This window comes from Macaca nemestrina, chromosome 18, assembly GCF_043159975.1.
Source record: "Macaca nemestrina isolate mMacNem1 chromosome 18, mMacNem.hap1, whole genome shotgun sequence".
Classification (NCBI taxonomy): domain Eukaryota; kingdom Metazoa; phylum Chordata; class Mammalia; order Primates; family Cercopithecidae; genus Macaca; species Macaca nemestrina.
This window is the reverse complement of record NC_092142.1, coordinates 85,464,907-85,484,715: the sequence shown is the minus strand read 5'-3', so window position 1 is coordinate 85,484,715 and position 19,809 is coordinate 85,464,907. Positions and strand designations below refer to the sequence as shown.

At 48.6% G+C, this 19,809-nt stretch overlaps 1 protein-coding gene across 15 annotated transcripts in view; it reads left to right on the top strand.

Annotated features, from left to right (window-relative positions):
- The first annotated feature begins 4,069 nt into the window (after positions 1-4,069).
- LOC105488803 (methenyltetrahydrofolate synthetase domain containing) overlaps positions 4,070-19,809 on the top strand; it is a 27,488-nt gene continuing 11,748 nt past the window's right edge. Inside the window, exons 1-7 of one of the 15 annotated variants that reach the window (XM_011753231.2) lie at positions 4,070-4,155; positions 6,117-6,223; positions 7,571-7,684; positions 11,025-11,138; positions 12,959-13,049; positions 17,365-17,477; positions 17,787-17,912. In XM_011753231.2, the coding sequence (XP_011751533.2) occupies positions 4,116-4,155; positions 6,117-6,223; positions 7,571-7,684; positions 11,025-11,138; positions 12,959-13,049; positions 17,365-17,477; positions 17,787-17,912 (705 nt within the window). In that variant the 5' untranslated portion in view covers positions 4,070-4,115. The other 14 variants (XM_011753232.3, XM_011753233.3, XM_011753234.2 and 11 more) reach the window with 14 other exon arrangements.

The window sequence follows — 19,809 nt, the reverse complement described above, 5'->3', positions numbered from 1 at the left end:
CAGAGCGCTGCCCCAGGGGAGTCCAACCACCACTGTCACTGGGTGCTGTCCACCTTCAGGAGCCCGTGAAAGCCAAGAAGACGCCTGGCCCCAGCCCCCACCTCTGCCTGTGTGCACCCCGACACGGGGCCCAGCCGGGACCCACCTCTGCCTGTGTGCACCCCGACACGGGGCCTGCATGGCCAGCCCAGCCTGGACCCACTGCAGGGCCTTTGTGCCTGCTGTGCCCTGGGCCTGGTCCCTCATCTCAGTTCTTTGCCCCCTTGCCCCCTCCTCCGAGGCCTCCCCCAGCCACCCGCTCACCTTGCCCCCATGACCTCCCCACTTCTCCTCGCTCATGTTCTCGGTGGCACAGGCCCCCCGCCTGGTGTGGTCTCATTCGGTCTTCTGTCTGTTGTTCGCCTCACCACGCCCATACAGGGAAGACAGGCAGGGGCCTGGTCCGCCCTGTGCATGGCTCTGCTTGACACAGACTCCATGTTCTTAATTATACACTGAACAAATGGGACTTCAGAGATAGGCACCCCCCCCGCCCCGGGCTTCACTGCCTCCAGAACCGGAACTCACAGGCCTTGTCTCCCATTTGTGGTTCAACCCCAGAATTTGTTTCAAACATTTACCGGCACTTATTTTATAAAGGCAGACACTGCATAAGAAATGGGGACTCATCGTCAAGTGCTCCCTGGCTCCCAAGCTGTGTCAGGCGCACGGGTGATGACAGGCTGAAACTTTATTTTAGGCCATTGCACATAGAGAGCTCTCCCTGCGTTCCACGTGCTGTTCTCTGGGCTGCATGGATCCGGCACTTCACCATCACCAATGTGGAGAGGCGGATGCCAACGGTGCTTCTATCTCCACCCCACAAATGAAAAGCAAGGCACGGAGACGTTCAGTGACTCCCCCAGCCTCACGCAGCTGGAGAGCTGCAGACCTGAGATTTGAACCACTCAGGCAGCAGGGTCAAACCTCTACCGCGGTGCAGTCCCTGCCACAGGACAGTGCAGGGAGGGAGGGGCCGGGCTGAGCAAGCCCATAATGGCACATGCCATTATGCATTTGTCAAAACCCCAGAACATACATAAAGCCTGAGCTCTAATGTAAACTATGGCTGTTGGATGGCAACAATGTATCAGTGTAAGTTCATTGATTGTAACAAATGTACCATTCCACTGCAGGATGTTGATAGTGGGGGAGGCTGTGTATAAATGCAGTGGCAGGGGTGGTATATGGAAACTCTCTGTACTTTCTGCTCAATTTTGCTGTGAAGTAAAACTTTTCTTTTTTCTTTTTTTTGAAACAGAGTCTCGCTCTGTCACTCAGGCTGGAGTGTAGTGGCGCAATCTTGGCTCACTGCAACCTCTGCCTCTTGGGTTCAAGTGATTCTCCTGCCTCAGCCTCTCGAGTAGCTGGGATTACAGGCGCGAGCCACCACCCCCAGCTAATTTTTTGAATTTTTAGTAGAGATGGGATTTCACCATGTTGTCCATGCTGGTCACGAACTCCTGACCTCAAGTGATCTGCCCACCTCGGCCTCCCAAAGTGCTGCGATTACAGGTGTGAGCCACCACTCCCGGCCGAACCAAAACTTTTCTAAACGATAAAATCTACCGAAAAAAAAAAAAAAAATCCTGAAGTGCCCAAATGCAAATTTACATATGTGACTGAGTTTTAAGTATTTAAGTTAAAGTTCAATTGCGCCTTCTTTTTTTTTTTTTTTTTTTTTTTTTGAGACGGAGTCTCGCTGTGTCGCCCGGGCTGGAGTGCAGTGGCCGGATCTCAGCTCACTGCAAGCTCCGCCTCCGGGGTTTACGCCATTCTCCTGCCTCATCCTCCCGAGTAGCTGGGACTACAGGCGCCCGCCATCTCGCCCGGCTAGATTTTTTGTATTTTTTTTTTAGTAGAGACGGGGTTTCACCGTGTTAGCCAGGATGGTCTCGATCTCCTGACCTCGTGATCCACCCGTCTCGGCCTCCCAAAGTGCTGGGATTACAGGCTTGAGCCACCGCGCCCGGCCGCGCCTTCTTTTTTAAAAAAATTTATTTTAAGTTCCAGGATACATGCGTAGGATGTGCAGGTTTGTCACATAGGTAAATGCGTGCCATGGTGGTTTGCTGCTCCTGTCAACCCATCACCTAGGTATTAAGCCACACATGCATTAGCTATTTATCCTGAGAGCATCTTCCTTGCATAAAAGAGCCCGTTGATTTTTTCTAAGGGGTCTTTTATTACTATTTATTGTTTTTATTTATTATTACGTTTTTCAGAGAGGAGTTCTCGCTGTGTCACCCAAGTGGAGTACAGTGGTGCCATCATAGCTAACTGCAGCCTCAAACTCCTGGGCTCAAGTGACCTTCTGCCTCACCCCCTCAAGGAGCTGGGTGTAAATGCTTTTTGAGGCACTTCTAACTTGAAAACATGGTACGGAGGAACTGAAGAGAATGTCCTTCCTAGCACCACCTGCTTTCTAAAATTGCCACTGGCAGAATGTCCCTGGCGTCTTGTTACCCTCTGGGGGCCATGCCAGGCTGTCCATCTGAGAGACTTGGGCTCTGTTTTCAGTACAGCTGGGGAACGGAATCCTGCACACACTTCCACCGCTGGGACCAAGGCTACTTGCATAAAAACACTCTCTGCAGATCCGTGCTTCCATGAAAGGGGGAAAGGACATCCAACCTCTTTGAGAGATTTTATCACCTCCAAAATGATGTTTGCACTCCTTTTGCCAGCCTGGTGAAAGAGAGACCCACCCACAAGCAGAACTAAGGGTCCTCGGTGTCTCTATATATTAATGTTGCGGACACCACACAGAAAGAGAGAGACAGAGTTATGATGGGACCCACAGGAGTTGCAAATAAGCACGTTGTCAGGGCTACATCACTGCTCTGTTCCTTCCCAGCTGGGAGACTCAGGCCAAGCTTCTTGAACATGTCTGAGCTTCTGTTGCCTCCTCCGTAGAAGGCGGGTCACATTTGCCTCTGACGGTTTGTTGTGAAACATATTTAGCTATGACTTTTAAGGCGCTAAGCTCAATGCCTGGCATATCGTAGCACTGCTAATTACCATCATTAATTATGTCCTAAGGAGGTCAAACGGCACAGTACCAGTTACCGGCAGACGTGAGTAAGTCGCTTGAACACGGAACACCATTTTCTGTATTGGTCAAGTGGGCAGGCATTCAGACGCTTTTGTCTGTCTCACAAGCGTGTTGTGAGGGTCTCATAAAGTTTTGGGCATGTAATTTCGAAAGGTGGCAGCCACGTTTTGAGTGCTTGTGATGTGCCAGGCACGTGGCTACGGGGATGCCTTCATTCGCTCAGGGAGCGGTTCCTAGTGGCTGGTCCCTGATGTGTGTGTGTGCTGGGTGGGGCTGGGGGATGTCTTCTTCCTAATAAGTGAATGCACCGCCAGGCTGAACGCCCTCGTTTTCTTCCCGCTGGACTGGGGCCTGGGAGGGCATGGACGTGATGGTCTGTGCAGCCTGGTCTCCTCGACCCTTAGGGTCTTCCCGACCCTTAGGTTGGCAAACATGAAAGACATAGACGAGCAGACGCAAGCTGCCACGTTCGTTCTTTCTCAGGGTATGCAGAGGTCAGGGTAAGAATCCCTGACCTCTCGGGCGTTTCTCAAAGGATGGCCTCTGGCCGTCCGCAGCGCAGTCGCCGGGGCTGGGCTGGCTTCGAATCTCCATCTGCCTGACCCTTTAAAGAGCTGCCGGCTGAGTCCAAGTGTGAGCACACGAGGGTCTGCAGGGTCTCAAAGGAGGGAACCGCGTCCTGCAGGAGGAGCAATCAAGGCCGGCTTTCCGGAGGAGGCGGCCTCTAGGACTGGAAGAGGAGGTGGGATGTGTTTCAACCGGCAATGGGCCCCGAGAGGCCAGGGACTTGTTCTTTCAGTAACTCCAAGGCTTGGCAAAACGCCTGTCACGGGCGGCGCTCGACAATTACCAGCTAACAGCATGAACGACATGCCCGGGAGCGTCCCTGATGGTCCCCGGCACGGGTTTTACCCGCCCGCGCATGCGCGCCCGGGCCACGCCTGCTCAGCCTCCGCCCCTCCCGCCGTCGCGCAGGCGCGAAGCGGGTGACGTCACTACGCGCCAGTCTCGGCGCCGGGAGATGTCGCGCGGTGACTGCGTCGCCATGGAGCCAAGGGCGGGTGAGGGGCGCGGCGCGGCGCCCGGGCGGCTGGGAATGGGGAGGGACGGCCGGGACCGGTGAGGGTCGAGGCGGGGCCACGGGGGCTGGCAGAGGATGGGGCAGAATCACCGGAGGCGGGCGAGGGGATCGGAGAGGGTCTGTGCTGGGTTCGGGTCCAACCAAATAAAGATAACGGGAAGACAAGGCGGGAGGGACACCTGCCGTTCACGTCGGGGAGCCTGTGGGCCCCGTGAGGTCGGGGAAACTGAGGTTCAGGGGCAGGATCGGAAGCCGGTTTGACTTACACGCGGGGGTCGCTTAACTGCTGTGGTCTTAACAGATGGTTGTGGAAGCCTTGTCCGCGCGGCCCTCTCTGGGCACTGGCGAGGCTTCCTCCGGTAGAGCCCCTGGCCTGTAGGAAGTCACTCGCTAGTGGGGGAAGGGGTGGATGATTGCTCGCAGGATTGCCTGGCAGATACCCATACTACTAGTACAAAAGGTGTGCCAGGGTCTGTTAAATGCCGGAACCCCAACTGTGAACAGGTCCACTCCCACCCATACTACGTGTGCAGGATGCACACAATACATAGACGGAGGGTGATCCTATGCTGTCATGGTTAGAGTGACCTTTTGGGATGCCTGTCCTGTGCCAGGACTGAGCTGGGACTGGAGACTTAAGGGTGAATGAGACCCACGCTGACCCAGCAGGGCCCACAGCCTGCTGGGGGAGCAAACAGACAATTACAGAATAGGGTTCAGGCATTTCACACATTACTATGTGTCACCTTTTATTATTTTAATTATTTCTCATGTTTTTGTAACTTTCCAAAGGAAAGGCCCTGCCCTTTTCTTTTGCAATGACCCCTCCCCTTACCAGTTAGCCCATTGCTTTATTAGGGGGAATCACTGTTATGGGATTAATTGACTCCAGAGCAGGGGCCACAGTGTTACATTTCTTGTGTCCCACAGGGTACCCTGCGCAGGGCTGGGGATATTCCAGGCCCTCTGGGCTGTTAGTGAAAGTGAGGCATGCGGTAACCTTGTAGTAATTGTTCCAGTTTGGGAAAAAAAAAAACCCAAATGGTATGGGTACTCCTTAGATTTCTAAAGGAGGGTCATCTGCCTGAGACAGCACTCAAAGAGTGTTTCCTGGGGGAGGTCGAATCTAAGCTAGACCTGAGGGAGAGCAGAGGAGGTACAGGCCTGAAAGGGAGAGGGAGGTAGGCAGGTATGTTGGGGCCAGGGAAGAACAGTCCTTGAGCCACTTTTTGGATTCAGAGTGAGGAATGACAGGAGATGAGGCCAACATGGTCATCTAATTATTAAGCCCACACTAATAAAGGAAGGGGATTGCAGTCAGTTATCCAAAATAATAGCTGTCTTAGAGATCACTTAGTTTAAAGGCAAGCTTACCTGACTTACGGCAAGAATAAGGGAATCATAGTTATGTCAAGACTGAACAGATTGAGAGGACAGTTTCTCTACATCAGCAGAACCTGAGTCCCCAAGCAGGGACTCTAGGAGGGCTTGGTTAGAAGGCTTGAGTTGTATTTGGCTCCCCTACTGCTTCAAGGTTAGTATAACTGGATTAAATATTAGAGCTATGTTTAATTTACTGTGAACTTTAATAATTGTTCGTGAGTATGTGGTGACACATGCCTGTAATCCCAGCTACTCAGGAGGCTGAGGCAGGAGAATCGCTTGAACCCGGGAGGCAGAGGTGGAGGTTGCGGTAAGCCGAAATCACACCGTTGCACTCCAGCCTGGGCAACGAGAGCGAAACTCCATCTCAAAAACAAACAAACAAACAAAAAAAAAAACTTACTATATTTTTCAATGTAGAGACCAAAAACTCTCTCAATCTGGTCTGGCATAGTCATGAACTCGTATGTGGGGAGCTGAGCGTGTAACTGGAGCAGGCTTTCAGCATGGGCTGTGGAATTCCTTTGTTTGTTATTAAGTGGGACTCTTCTGTTGCAGTAGGTGTCTCCAAACAGGACATTCGTGAGCAAATTTGGGACCACATGGAATCACAAAATTTAGCTGACTTTCCCCGACCTGTTCATCACAGGATTCCCAACTTTAAGGTACTGACACATTTCTGGAGTCTGGAAAAGGAAAACAAGATATTCTGAAATGACTAACACTCGTAATAAAATTCTCGTACTGCATCATGGTGGATTAGAATGTGGTGAGCAGTGAGCAGTGGTGTGAAATCAAAACCATTTGGCCAGGGCGTCCTTAGCGTTTGGAGACATTGTTTACCCTTCACCTGGGGCCTCTTGCCTCTCTGTGCAGGGCGGCTTGGTTGTCTCTAGGTGAAGTGGTGCTACTTGCTATTTTCTGTATGATACAAAGTAAAATATTTATCCTGGCCAGAAGCATGTTATTGTTGTGATGGCTTTTCACAAAATTGACCCTGCTAAGAGCGTTAGGGAGTGAAGGGTACTGAACTGGAAGTCCAGGCTCTAGCGCCTTTGGAAAGAAATGAATGCCTTGCCAGCCTAATGATGCTGGGCCTCAGTTTCCCAGCTAATCAAAATGTAAGACAATCAAAGATGGCTGTTCCTAACAGGGTTGACAGAAAAAAAAGGTTAGTTGAAAGAGGCAATGCAACAGTTCATAGTCTTTGGCATGCCTGTTTTCCAAGAGAAAAAGACAGCGCTTGTCAAAAATGCTCTCTCTGGCCTGAAGGACTTAGCTGTTTGCTTGCTTCACCCCATTTTGTCGGGACTGTCTCTCCCCAAGCCTGGCTTCTCCACAACAAGCTCCACCTTCTCTGGTCCTCAGCTGAGGTGGTTCCAAGACTGTCCTGTCCCTTTGAAAAACTGCTCTTTTGATGATTTTCTGTTGTTACTGTGTTTTGTTTTAATACTTCTGACCCCAGAGAGAGAAAGGTGTCTTGGCAGAGGAAAAGATGAAGGATGTAGAGAATCATGTAGAAATCTTTAAAAATGAATGAAACAGGAGAGAGGTGGGGCTTCCAGGTCATGCTGTTGCTTGATTTTGGTGGTGGTTACACAGCAGTCTTCATTTTGTGAAAAATCATCACATTTTGCACTCGTGATTTGTATTCTTTTTGGAGTGCGTGTTTTATTTCAGTTAAAACTCAAGTGGGATTAGGCTCCTTTTCTCAAATCCCTTTCCTTACTTAGACTACTTCCTTAGATGTTTGTTTGAGTGACTGTTAATGCCTGTCTGGGTGAGATTCTGGGCCAAGCTGCTTGGGCTGCAGTTGGCCTGAGAGCGTGCTGTCATTTCAGTAACGTGCGATTGCATTGGAAACAGGGCGCTTCTCATGCTGCTGAGCAACTCCCACGCTTGCAGGCGTTCAAAACGGCCAGGACCATTAAAGTAAATCCTGACGCCCCCCAGAAAAATGCTCGCTTCTTCGTCCTTGAAGTAAGTGCACCTCTGTCTATTTGCCTAACTAGGGGTCTTATCTGGCCTGCCAAAACATCAAAGACCTAGACGTTTTTGCCAGAACACAGGAAGTTAAAGTGGACCCTGATAAACCACTGGAAGGCGTTCGGCTGCTGGCGCTGCAGGTAATTCCGCTTCCCTGAGCCGAGCCGAGACCTGGCCGCCAAGGGGGACACCTTTTCCAGGTCGCTGGTCAGCGCACACATCTGTCTTGTATTTAGAAAGTCGGTGCTTCTGATTCCCTCCAGTAGAGAAAGTGTCCTTGGTGGTGATTTTTCCAAGAATAGTTCAGAAGCCCTTTAGCTGTTTAGCATTCAGTCAATCGGGAGTCCCAAATGTGTCTAAATTCAGAGATAAAGGATGTTCAAAACAATGGCTTCCGCACAAGAGAGGGAACGCAGGCAGAACCTGTGATGGTCCAGAATTGAGGAGCCGGCGCTGAAACGGTGACACCACTTTGCCATTTGAAATGAGCACGCTGACAAGCTGGCTGAACACAGAATCATTTGCCTCTGGATGACAGATGTCACTTGTCATGTTCTGAGACTATGAAGACCAGGGATAAGAAGTGGAGAAGTTTCTTCTCAACACTGTTGAACTTTTTAAATTCAGGCATGCTCTTATAATTTTTATTTTTTTTCTTCCTATCCAACCAAACACAGAAACTATGGCGTGGAAACATTCTCAGTTTTGATGTGCTTCATCAGAGGAGGGAGATTACAACATATTTAGTTCTTTTTGCCATAGGTGTAGTGTTATAATTCTTTGAAACATGATCCATCACTAGTAAGAAGCCTGATGTGCCCTCAAAATGTATCCATTAGAGCACTGTTTCTCGACGGAAAACATAGAGGCCCCTTTTCAAGGAAAAAAAGAAAACTCCCCCAGGGTTGGTTTAAATTAGTTTATTATAATCTAATTCAATATGATAAACATAAAACTTGATATAAGTTTTAACGCAGATAGCTTTTATGCAACTATAAAACAAAATAAGCATATAAGTTAAATACAAACAAAACTATAAAATCAGTAACATTCAAATCACCCCATTAATGTAATGTAATGGTTAGTGTGGTTTTGCTGAAGCAAATCACAGCCGATAACATGAGTATAGTACTGGCCATCTCACGGCAGCATCGTCGACATTCTGCCTTACGCTGCCACGCGTTGTGTGCTGACACCATTCTCCCACCCAAGTTGTCAAGTCAAATTCCTGAGAAGCCCTGGCGAGAGGAGCGCTTTCCACACTGCGTGGCAAAGAAAGGGGAATGGCAGAGTGTATTCTTGCTGGAGCTGAGAGAAGGGGCCTGCCCTGGGTCCAGGCTCGTGTGGGACATCGTTTCGTCTGCTGATGGCGGTTCAGTCCCAAGAGAGACTTCTATGTAGGCTCTTCCGGAAGCGTAGCTTCCTGTCAGCCTTATTTTCTCAGTTAATGAATCATTTGAATAAGCTAGAAGTAGGAATAGCAGCAGTAGCAAGGAAGGACAGTAGTCAGCAGTCGCTGCATTCGAGGCACAGTTCTGTCTAAATGTTTTCCCTGTGTTATGTGGTTTAGCTCTTCAGTAGTCCTGTGGGAGCCATCTCTTCTCCTCTGTGACACTTGAAACCACATGCAGAGAGGCTCCACCTCAGGTTACCACACGTCAGTCTCGGTACAGCCAGGATTCTGACCCAGCCACCTGACTCCAGAGCCAGTCCTTGCAGGTGTGAAGTTCAGGGTGTTCTCAGCTGTCAGCCCCTCAGAGCAAAAATCAGAAACCTTGACCGTGTGGAGGTCAGCCTTAGCCAAGACGGCCTGAAAGAGGGATGCAGACCTGCGTAAATCCCTGTTGCTTCATGCCATCGTTTATTCAGGCTGGAGAAACAACTGCATAAATAACTGAGCTATCTCCCAGGCTGCCTGCTGGGCATAGGATGTAGTGGTGAAAGACACCAACACACATGTGGTCCCTGAGTTCTGGTGCTTACAGGGTCCTCAGTGGTTTTTGGAAACTTTAGGGACTTAAGGATCAGCTGGGACGTAGGTAAAAATCCAGGTTCCTGAGCCCCAGCTGTGTGTGGGCAGGCAATGGTGACATGCACAGCCTCAGGCCACACCTAGAGGCACAGCGGCCAGTATCTGACCGCACAGTCCCCAGTGTGGGAGGCATGCACAGCTTCCCAGGCTCAACCCCAGACCTGTGAGTCTCTAGAGTGGCATCAGACTCTGCTTCATCAATACTCTGGGGGTGCTCCAAGCACGCAGGCTTCAGGACCACTGGCTTAGGTGCCACTTGCCAGCTCTAGCCACATGGTGGTGTCACTCAAGGAGGTTGGAAGACTGTCTGTTGGCCATGCCAGGTTCCAATTGGTCTCTGGAGTGAGGTCTAGACCTCGGTAATTCTTAAAGCTTGCTGGTGATTCTAATGCATACTAAAGGCTGAGATCCACTGAGCCAGAGGATGAGCAGCTTCTAGAAAAGAGAGAGTGATCCCCATAATGTGGTGCACAGAACTCCAACACTGCCAATGAGGGGAGCCACACTCCACCACTCACAGAAAAGCAGCACGTGGCAGTTAGAGTGCTGTGTTGAAGTCCTTTGCTCTCGTGGTTGACAAGCCTTTGTTGAAATAGGCCAAACAGATGTTATGGGTCTTTTATTGGTCTTGCGATGTCATCTCCTGCTCAAAAACTAAAATATACTATTATTTACATGAAAGATTTCACAGATCTTGTGATTGCCTTGTGGCTTACCCTTGCATAATCTATGAGACATCTCAGCCAGCGGTTTTCAAACTTCCGTGTGTATGAGAGTCACTGGAAGGCTCATCAGAGCTCCCCCAGAGGGGCTGATTCATTTCGAACAGGTGCCAGAAGCACTGATGCGCTGGCCCAGGGCCCTCCCTTTGAGAAGCCCTGTTGTAGAGGTTCTCACAATAGGCATTTGAGAACTAAGTAGAAGTAAAGGGCTATTGGCATGTGTCGGTGTATTGATTATCATGATTACTGGTCTCTTTGACTGTGATTTGCTGAACAGCCAAACTGCATAGAAATGTTTGAGTAAGGTAGCTATGCCTTGCCAGTTTCTAATGACAACATTATTGTAACTCTGTTGCACTTGGTGCTGAGCGCAGAGAGGGCACAGGAAAGTTGAGGTTGGGATTTTGTCAGAACCAGCCTTAGTTTGGATTTCTGTTGTCAATTTTTACCTGTAACGATTTTGAATGGCAAGTGAAGTCAAATTAGCAAGTTTAGTAAACACTGTGGCTCTTCAGGGTAAGGAGGTGCCGAGTGGTGATTCTAAGAAAAATCGACCCCACATATTATTTAATTAGGTTTTCAAATAAGTAATTTCCTTGGCACACACCACAAAAGAATGCAGATAATAGTAATTTGCCTCTCCTCCTGAAATGGTAAAAGCACATATAAGAAAGTCCTATGGAATAATTTAATTTTGTAATTTACTGATTGTCTTTTCTTTAAAAGAGCAATAAAACATTGTTGGTTCCAACACCACGACTGAGAACGGGGTTGTTTAATAAGATCACACCACCCCCTGGGGCAACTAAAGACATCTTGAGAAAATGTGCCACCTCTCAGGTAAGCGCCAGAAGCACCGTCCCCACCTAGGAAAGAACTGTACCCTGTGAAGGCTTCTCACAAGTTAGCATAAGATAGCATCACGCAGTTGGAATTCATTTTTAACAGGGCCAAAAGAACAGAGATATTAAAGTATTCAAGAATTCTGTCATTAACGGAGCCAAGTAGGAAGACTGAGTAAACAGATTCTATTCTGTAACTCAATTTCTATTTTGCACCAAATTGGCAAATTATAAATTCCTTATTGTAAGAAAAGGGAAGACGAGTGATCTGGTTCTCGGCGCTGCCCAGTGTTAACCTGCGATGTTTAGTATTATGGAGCTTTTTCTTATCCCCAGCCTGTTCGTCAGATGCCGCCAGAGCGACTGGGGAGATGGGATAGAATTTCCAAAACGTGCTCCACTGGAAATTGCCTCACCAGTTCTGAATGAGTAATTGCTGACAATTATAAATTTAAGATTTTCTTGAATGCCTCGCAATTTAGTAAAACCAAGTGTACAAGTATGACTTTAGGGTGCATTATAATACAATTGGTCATGTATTTTACAGTTAAGGAAGTCGAATTTGGTGGCTTTTTTAAGAATCCTAAAGTAAACTCCAAGTCATTTAATTTCTAATCTACTGAGAATAAAAAATAAGGCAATTCAAGATAACCTTTTTTATGGGATTCGCCACTTAAGCCTAATGTATAAAACTGGAATGGTTTATTGTTTACTTATTAGCACCCTGCTTATTCCAAAAATAGAATTTGATATGATTTATAAAAATACATACGATAAAGTAAAAATATGTGTATATATATAGAGAGAGAAAGGAGCAAAGGAAAAATAAAGGTAGAAAAATGGGACAAAACCATGGTGATGGTCAGCATTCACAAATGCAAGCCGTCTGTTCCTCTGCAGTCGGTCAGTGCCTGCCCCCTATGGCTCCTGTGAGATGATGAGAACACAGGGTTGCCTGCAGTGGAGGGTTTCCTGGACTAAGCCCCTGTGTGACTGTCGGGAAACCCCAAGCCACCCGTATGCACTGATCCTTACGGAACTTGTCATAGCTCTGCACTGACAGACAGAGCCCACTGCCACATTGAATGATCAGTTACTGCTGGATACAGGACTGAAAATGGCTTTTTCCTGAGATTTACATAAACCATGTTATGAGAATCATGAATGTATTCAACTTTCCTATTCTTTACATGCAGAACTACATTGATATAAAGCGATACACTTTTGGAACATTTTGGGTGAAGGGATAATTTTTTAGAAGTGAGTATATCGTACATAAAAATAGTGCCCTTCAGGATTTTATATTGAATAAATATGTCATACAGTGTTTACTGACCATGTCTTATGTGCTAAATGCATATGTTTTGTTATTTAATTCCAACACTGGTCTGACAAGGCAGAGGGTGGTGTCACTGTCTTACAGGGGAAGAAACTGAGGCTCAGAGAGCTCCAGCCTGCTGGGGTCCTGTGGCTCAGAGGCCCTGAACCCAGTGCCCTGGGACTCTGCCCCTGTGTTCTCACCACTGTGCTTTTCTGCCTTATGGGGAGAAACGATTTGTTAAATGTTATGAAATTGGCAGCCTATGAATTTGTGCTGTGAGTTCCCCTTGGCCACCTTTCTGGGAAAGAGACGGGAACTGCCCTAAAGCGGTTTCTGGAATGCGGCTTCTCCTGAAACGCCACATGCGCGGTGCTGTGTGTGCCTGCATCGGTTTTGTCCGAGAGGTTGATTCAAACCCTGAGCGCACTTTGATCATGAATTACAAAATGAGGAAGCAGCTGGCGTTGACGTTTTCCAATCCATGTCTCGGTGTGCAGGGTGTGAGGAACTACAGTGTCCCCATTGGCTTGGATTCCAGGGTCCTTGTGGATTTAGTTGTGGTGGGATCCGTCGCCGTTTCTGAAAAAGGTAAGACTAGCAAATGGGAACTCTTGAGTGTGACAGCTCTGCCTGAAGGCGGCTGCGTGCCAGGCTGTCAGTGCCAGGCTGTCAGTGCCAGGCTGTTTGTCTTTCAAAAGTCGCCGGTGATTTCTGCTTTCTGGATGCGCTTACCTGGTCTCCGAAGCCACTGCATTTTTCAGTGGTGAATTGGCTCGGCGCCCCCACTCCTGGCCCCAGCCCAACACATGTACAGCATTTTCACTTTTCTTAGCGGGGAAAACAAAGTGAGATAGCTCTCTCTTCAGGTGGTGAAATGTTTTCTGTCTGTTCTTAAGTGAGCTGGAGCTGAATTTCTTTTCAGTGTGTCAGTAAATACTTGGTTTTGGAGGGACTCCAGCAAGTGGAAAAACAGCACCTTCCAAGCTTTGTTTTTATGATGAAGCAGCAGACTCCTGAACAACGTGGTGTGTCGCTGAGACTTCTGAGGCCTGGTGCTTTGCCGTGCTGCGTGCGAGGCAGGCTGCTCTCGGTCCCCAAGGCCAGGGGGCCCTTGCCAAGAGGGCAGGGTCACCGCACCACTCCTCGCTATCTCCAGCTTCAGGACACCCTCTTTTCCCAGCCACCACTGGAGCTGATGTGGGGACATTATTCTTTGCTTTCATTGCATTCCCGTTTCCGGTGCTTTGTCTGTGTCATCAAGGCTGGGGACTCAGGAACACACTGCTCTGGTGTACCTGCTGCACCTGCTGTGTGCCAGGCAGGCACTGGGTGGTCTACCTTAGTACACGGTGTGTGGGTGGGGCAGACACGAGAGCTGGACCAGGACAGGACTTGACATGATCAGTGCTTGACACAAGTCAGGACTGACGGCAGTGGGAGGGGGAGTCTGAGGAGGGACCTGCCGGCCTGGAGGGGGCATCTCCTCAGTAGTGGCCTCAGGGCTGGCTTCTGCATGCTGGCCACTGTCCAGGCAGAGAGGGCTGAAGGGTCCTTAGGCAGCAGGCCTTTACTAGGTTGCGGCCCCTTCTCAGAAGCCTTGAGGCCAGATGATGGGACTTGGGCTCTAGGTGGTGGGAAATCAGCAAAGGTCCCGGACCTCTTGAAAAAGATCATCAGGTTCAGGGATGTATAAGAAAAAAGCAATGCTTTGTAAGTTTCATTGTTCACCGGACCCCCTGTGTAAAGTAGTGAAGTAGTCATGTGTCTGCTTCGAAAATTGAACAGCACAGAAAGCTCTACCATACGTCTTCCCTGTTCCTTCCCCAGCTGCCCCATTAGGAGTTCCTAGTGTAGATGTCGTACATAGTAGCATGCGTGTGAGACACAGATCTCTTTTTTTTTTAAGTTCCGGGGTGCATGTGCAGGATGTGCAGGTTTGTTACATAGGTAAACGTGTTACGTGGTGCGTTGCTGCACCTACCAAGCCATCACCTAAGTATTAAACCCAGCATGCATTAGCTATTTTCCCTGATATTCTCCCTCCCTCTGCCCCTGCCCTGACAGGCCCCAGTGTGGGTTGTTCCCCTCCCTGTGTCCATGTGTTCTCATTGTTCAGCTCCCACTTATGATTGAGAACATGTGGCGCTTGGTTTTCTGTTCCTGTGTTAGTTTGCTGAGGATAATGGCTTCCAGCTTCATCCATGTCCCTGCAAAGGACATGATCTTGTTCCTTTTAATGGCTGCATAGTATTCCATAGTGTATATGTACCACATTTTCTTTATCCAGCCTATCGTTGATGGGCATTGGGGTTGATTCCATGTCCTTGTTATTGTGAATAGTGCTGCAGTGAACATACATGTGCGTGTGTCATTATAGAAGAATGATTTATATTCCTTTGGGTATATACCCAGTAATGGGATTGCTGGGTCAAATGGTATTTCTGGTTCTAGGTCCTTTAGAAATCAGCACACTGTCTTCCATAATGGTTGAATTAATTTACGTTCCCACCAACAGTGTGAAAGCTTCCTATCCCTCCACAGCCTTGCCAGCATCTGTCGTTTCTTGACTTTTTAATAATCGCCATTCTGACTGGTGTGAGATGGTATCTCATTGTGGTTTTGATGTGCATTTCTCTAGTGATCAGCAATGTTGAGCTTTTTCTCATGTTTGTGGGCCGTATAAATGTCTTCTTTTGAGAACTGTCTGTGCAGGCCCTTTGCCCACTTTTTAATGGGGTTGTTTGGGTTTTTTTCTTGTAAATTTGTTTCAGTTTCTTACAGACTCTGGATAGTAGACTTTTGTCAGACAGATAGGTTGCAGAATTTTCTCCCATTCTGTAGGTTCTCTGTTCACTCTGATGACAGTTTGTTTTGCTGAAACACAGATATCTTATAGCAATGGTCCCCAACTTCTTGGCACCAGGGACCGGTTTCATGGAAGACAATTTTTCCATGGTCCACGGAGGGGATTGTTTCAGCATAATCTAAGCACATTACATTTATTGTGTGCTTTAGTTCTGTTATTCCTACATCGCAATAAATAATGAAGTAATTACACAACTCATAATGTAGAATCAGTGGGAGCCCTAAGCTTGTTTTCCTTCAACTAGACGGTCCCATCTCAGGGTGATGAGAGACAGTGACAGATCAGCAGGCATTAGATTCTCATCAGGAGCATGCCACCTAGATCCCTGGCACGCACAGTTCATACGCGGGTTTGCACGCCTATGAGAATCTAATGCTGCGGCTGATCGGACAGGAGGCGGAGCTCAGACAGTGATGAGAATGACGGGGAGCGGCTGTAGATACAGATGAAGCTTTTCTCAGTCACTGCCCACCTCGTGCTGTGTGGCCTGGTTCCTCACAGGCCACGGGCTGACACTGGTCTGTGGCCCGGGAGTTGGGAACCCCTGTCTTATAGTTTATAGGTATAGATTCATAGACATCCCTTTTCCACATTCACAGAAGGGACAGTGGCACACACAGAGCTCCGTGCCTCGCTGGAGAATGTGTCTTAGAGCCCCTCCTGTCAGCACAGCAGGCCGGCCTCCTCGGCTGGTGTTGAGGAACTGCACGGTGTTCTCTCGTGACTGCCCCTCAGTAACTGAAGCCCACCCCGGCCGATGAGTTATTTCCAGATTTGGCTTTGGTCTTTTCCCTCACAGATCATGCTAGAGTGAAGTATGTTCTGGGGGATAGTCTAGGTGCGTGTTTGAGCTCTCCATGGGCCAGGGCCCCGGAGGGGAGTTGCTGAACTGAAGGATGGATTTTGTCAGCCTCGATGTTGCCACCAGAAGGGCCGCTCACTTTCGGCCCCAACAGTGGTGCCCGGCCTCTGTCTCTGCTTCCGTGTTCCCAGCTGGAATGAGTCAGCTTTGACTTTTTGCAGTCTGCTAGTGAGCAGTGAATAGTATCTCCTTTGCCTTTGATTTGTACCTAATTAGGAGTCAGTCAAGAATTTTGTATGTTTGCTGCTTATCTGCCTGTCATTTTCTGTGAACTGTTCATATCCTTTGCTGTTTTTTCTGTTGAATTTTCTTTCTCTTGTTTCTTTGCATGCACAGTTGGAGGTTTTGAAGTGTCAAAGTAGCACGACCAGATGTGAGTCTCAGGCACAGCGGCAGTAATGCAGGTGTTCTGCGGGTGATGCTGGTGGTGCCGCACGCAGGCCTCCGTTTCTGAAGGGCCTCAGGCTTCTCACAAGAGGAATTGTAGCTTCTCCGTGAGGGTCAGAAGGCATTTGATGTTTCCTGTCTTCCTGCATTTTTGTCTCTGAATAGCTGATTTGGCTAGAGAGGCTGTTAAACCTCGATTTCATCTTAGCTGCTCTTTTAGGCTCAGATAATCCTTTTGTGGTGCCACTCATTACAAATTTGCAAAACACATTAGTACTGCTTAAACCGTCCCTCGGGACCTGGTGTCCAGTGGTGACTATTCAGTGTTTTTAAAGAAACAAGGCCGTGCCGTCACGGGCTCCTGACTTCACAGCGGCAATTCTCCCCCGAGGTAAGTTGATTAAACCTATTTTGCTTTCAGTAGGAATTTGTTTTTAGTCTTTTTGAGAACTGCTCTTTTCATTCTTTTTAAGTATGAGTCTTGCTAACATAAAGCTGACATGAATGTGAGCTGTTTCCCTTTGTGACACGGTTAAACGGTCCAGTGTTCACATCATTGTATTTTCACCACCTGACATTTGCTGTGTTATTATTCCTGTTTAATGCCCAGAAGTCCATCTTCATGGTGGGCTGCTTGTGGGCATTTGGTGGGCATTTCTGTGAAAATTTCTATAGATTAGCTCGGGATATTGAGTTCAAGCTTCTCCTTCCACTGGACCTGATGGAAAATCCACTTCTCAGCGATGCCCCGGACCACACAGCGACACTGATTCTCGGTTGTCTCTCAGGCTGGAGAATCGGGAAGGGAGAAGGCTACGCTGATCTGGAATATGCCATGATGGTATCCATAGGTGCCGTCAGCAAGGAGACGCCGGTGGTCACCATCGTCCACGACTGCCAGGTGCTCCTTATGAGTGGGCTGAGCAGAGCCACTGCCACTCTCTTCTGAGGGAGCAGGGGGTGGGGAAAGAGACTCGTCTGCTTCTGAACCATGCTGTGTCATGAGTGGTGTGGATCAGCCAGGGCTGGACTTGCTAGTGGTGCAGTGGCTAAGCCTCAGCACCAGAGTGAATGTGGGGGTGCTTCTCTAGCCAGCCTCACATTCCCACTGGGTGGGGCAGTGTGCACGACTGCAGTGGCATTCCTACCAGCCCCTTTATCCTGCAGTGGCGTTCCCACCAGCCCCTTTATCCCGCCTCCGTTCCCCCAGGTCGTGGACATCCCTGAAGAGCTCCTTGAGGAGCACGACGTCGCCGTTGACTACATCCTCACTCCAACCAGAGTCATCACCACAGGCTGTGAGCGCCCACAGCCAATGGGAATCACCTGGTCCAAGGTGGGTCACGGCCGTGGCCAGCTCTGGCCTGTAGCTTAGCGGCCCCTCCTCTTTTAAGTGTTTTCTGTCTGGCATGGGAGCTGTTGGCAATCCCAGCGTGGCTATACGTTAGAATTACCCAAGGAGCTTTTGAACAATTTGGCTCCTGAATGACAATCTCCAGGCCCAGGCCCAAGAATCTGCTTACAGATCTCTGGCATTCTAAAAAGCAGCTGGGTTTAAAATCCGCCTCTTTGGATGGCAGAAATGGCCACATGGGCTAGGAGGGCGAATGCCTTGAAGCTTTACTTGCCCACTGTTTTTCATTTTTAAGAGTTGTTTTCTGCCATCCCAGGTGCAGCAAACTCTGCCTGGCATTATCTCATTGGTCTTCCCTTTTTAAATCCGGATTTTTTTTTTTAACTGAAGATCTCGATCTTCAAGCAGATCTAGCCTGAGTAGAAGGCAGTACCAAGCCTTTGTACATTTTATACATGTGTGGTTTTTATTTCCAGATTAGGTAATGGCACACGTTGCAAATTAGTCTGCAGTAGGAGTTAGACCCTGAGGCAGCCTGTAGGCTATGATGCTGTGTCTGCTGGCAAACAGCCAGAATTACTGAGAAGACATTTGTGCTTCGTGTGGACAAAACTATTGGTAAAATAAGCATATGTGTCCACGTCTCCCATTCTTTAAACCCAAGTCATTCAGTGTTTGAAAGTATCCTTCCTTTGGGCATAGAAAATCAACAGCATCCACCTCTAAGGATGAACACAAAATACCTGCTACTTTCGCCACAGCCCAGCAGGGACTTTCCCTGCAGGCGTCCTGGGCAGGCACTGTTGGGGCCTCTCAGGTGTGCACTCCTCGGTTGGTTGCTGATGAAAGCAGAGGGAATAGCCTGTGTGACCCAGAGTAGATGGGCGGCCCTCCAAGCGCACCAGGAGCACTGGGGAGAAGGCGGTCACTGCTCTGCCAGGAAATGAAAATATCCCTTGGTGTCTTTCTTCAGAGTCTTTCACCTGGGAACTCTGGTCCACAGCTTCCTTGTAAGTGGAAGCCAATGCACTAGACAGAGCGCGAGGCTGGTGGCTCCTCAGAGCCAAGAACAGGGATGGTGGGAAAGTTGCACAAGGGCATTAGCCACAGTGAGGCTGCTGGCAGTCCCTCCAGGCCAGCATGTTAGAGAAGGGGCCCATTGCAGCCATATTAGGGGGAGCCTGGACAGCCTCTCCCGGAAGAGAGCTAGGAACAGCCTGGTTACTTTCTGAAGATTTTAACAAGAAAAGTAGAAAAGTAGCAACAAATGAAGTCATCGGACATGTTAGGTGAATATATCCTCTTACAGAAAAGCAAACCAAGGTTCCTGAAACAGGGTCAGCACTGTGGGGGAGGGAGGGCATTGGGGGCATCACTGTTTGTCCAGACCCTCTTCCAGGAAAATGGTCACTGTTTATGAGGCCTCAGCAAGAATCTCAAACTTTTAAAAACATCTCTCATTTTGGGTCCTGTGTTCTCAGTTTCACCACCTGGTAATCCCTTTGCATGGTCAGAGGAAATCAGTCACTTTCTCCATCCCCCAGCGTTTCTGTTTTAGTCTCACTAACCATGCAGCTCAAATGAGTTTTTATCAACATTTGTTGGGAGAAAAAAAAAATTCCTAAATTCCAGGAAAGATTTTGGATGTGGAAGGGGGGACTGTTCAGTGCTAGGTTATGATATCATTTCAAATGGACTTTTTGGCAAATATTTGGTATACCCCTCCATGATATTATAGTGGTAATGATTTATCACTATAGGTTTGTAGGTCTTAGAATCCAAGAATTTACCTCTTGGCCATCTCACTGGGATATCTGCGATGCACTGTCGATCGCTTGTGGAAGGATGTGAAGGAAGCACAAACTGCCTTGCCTTTACT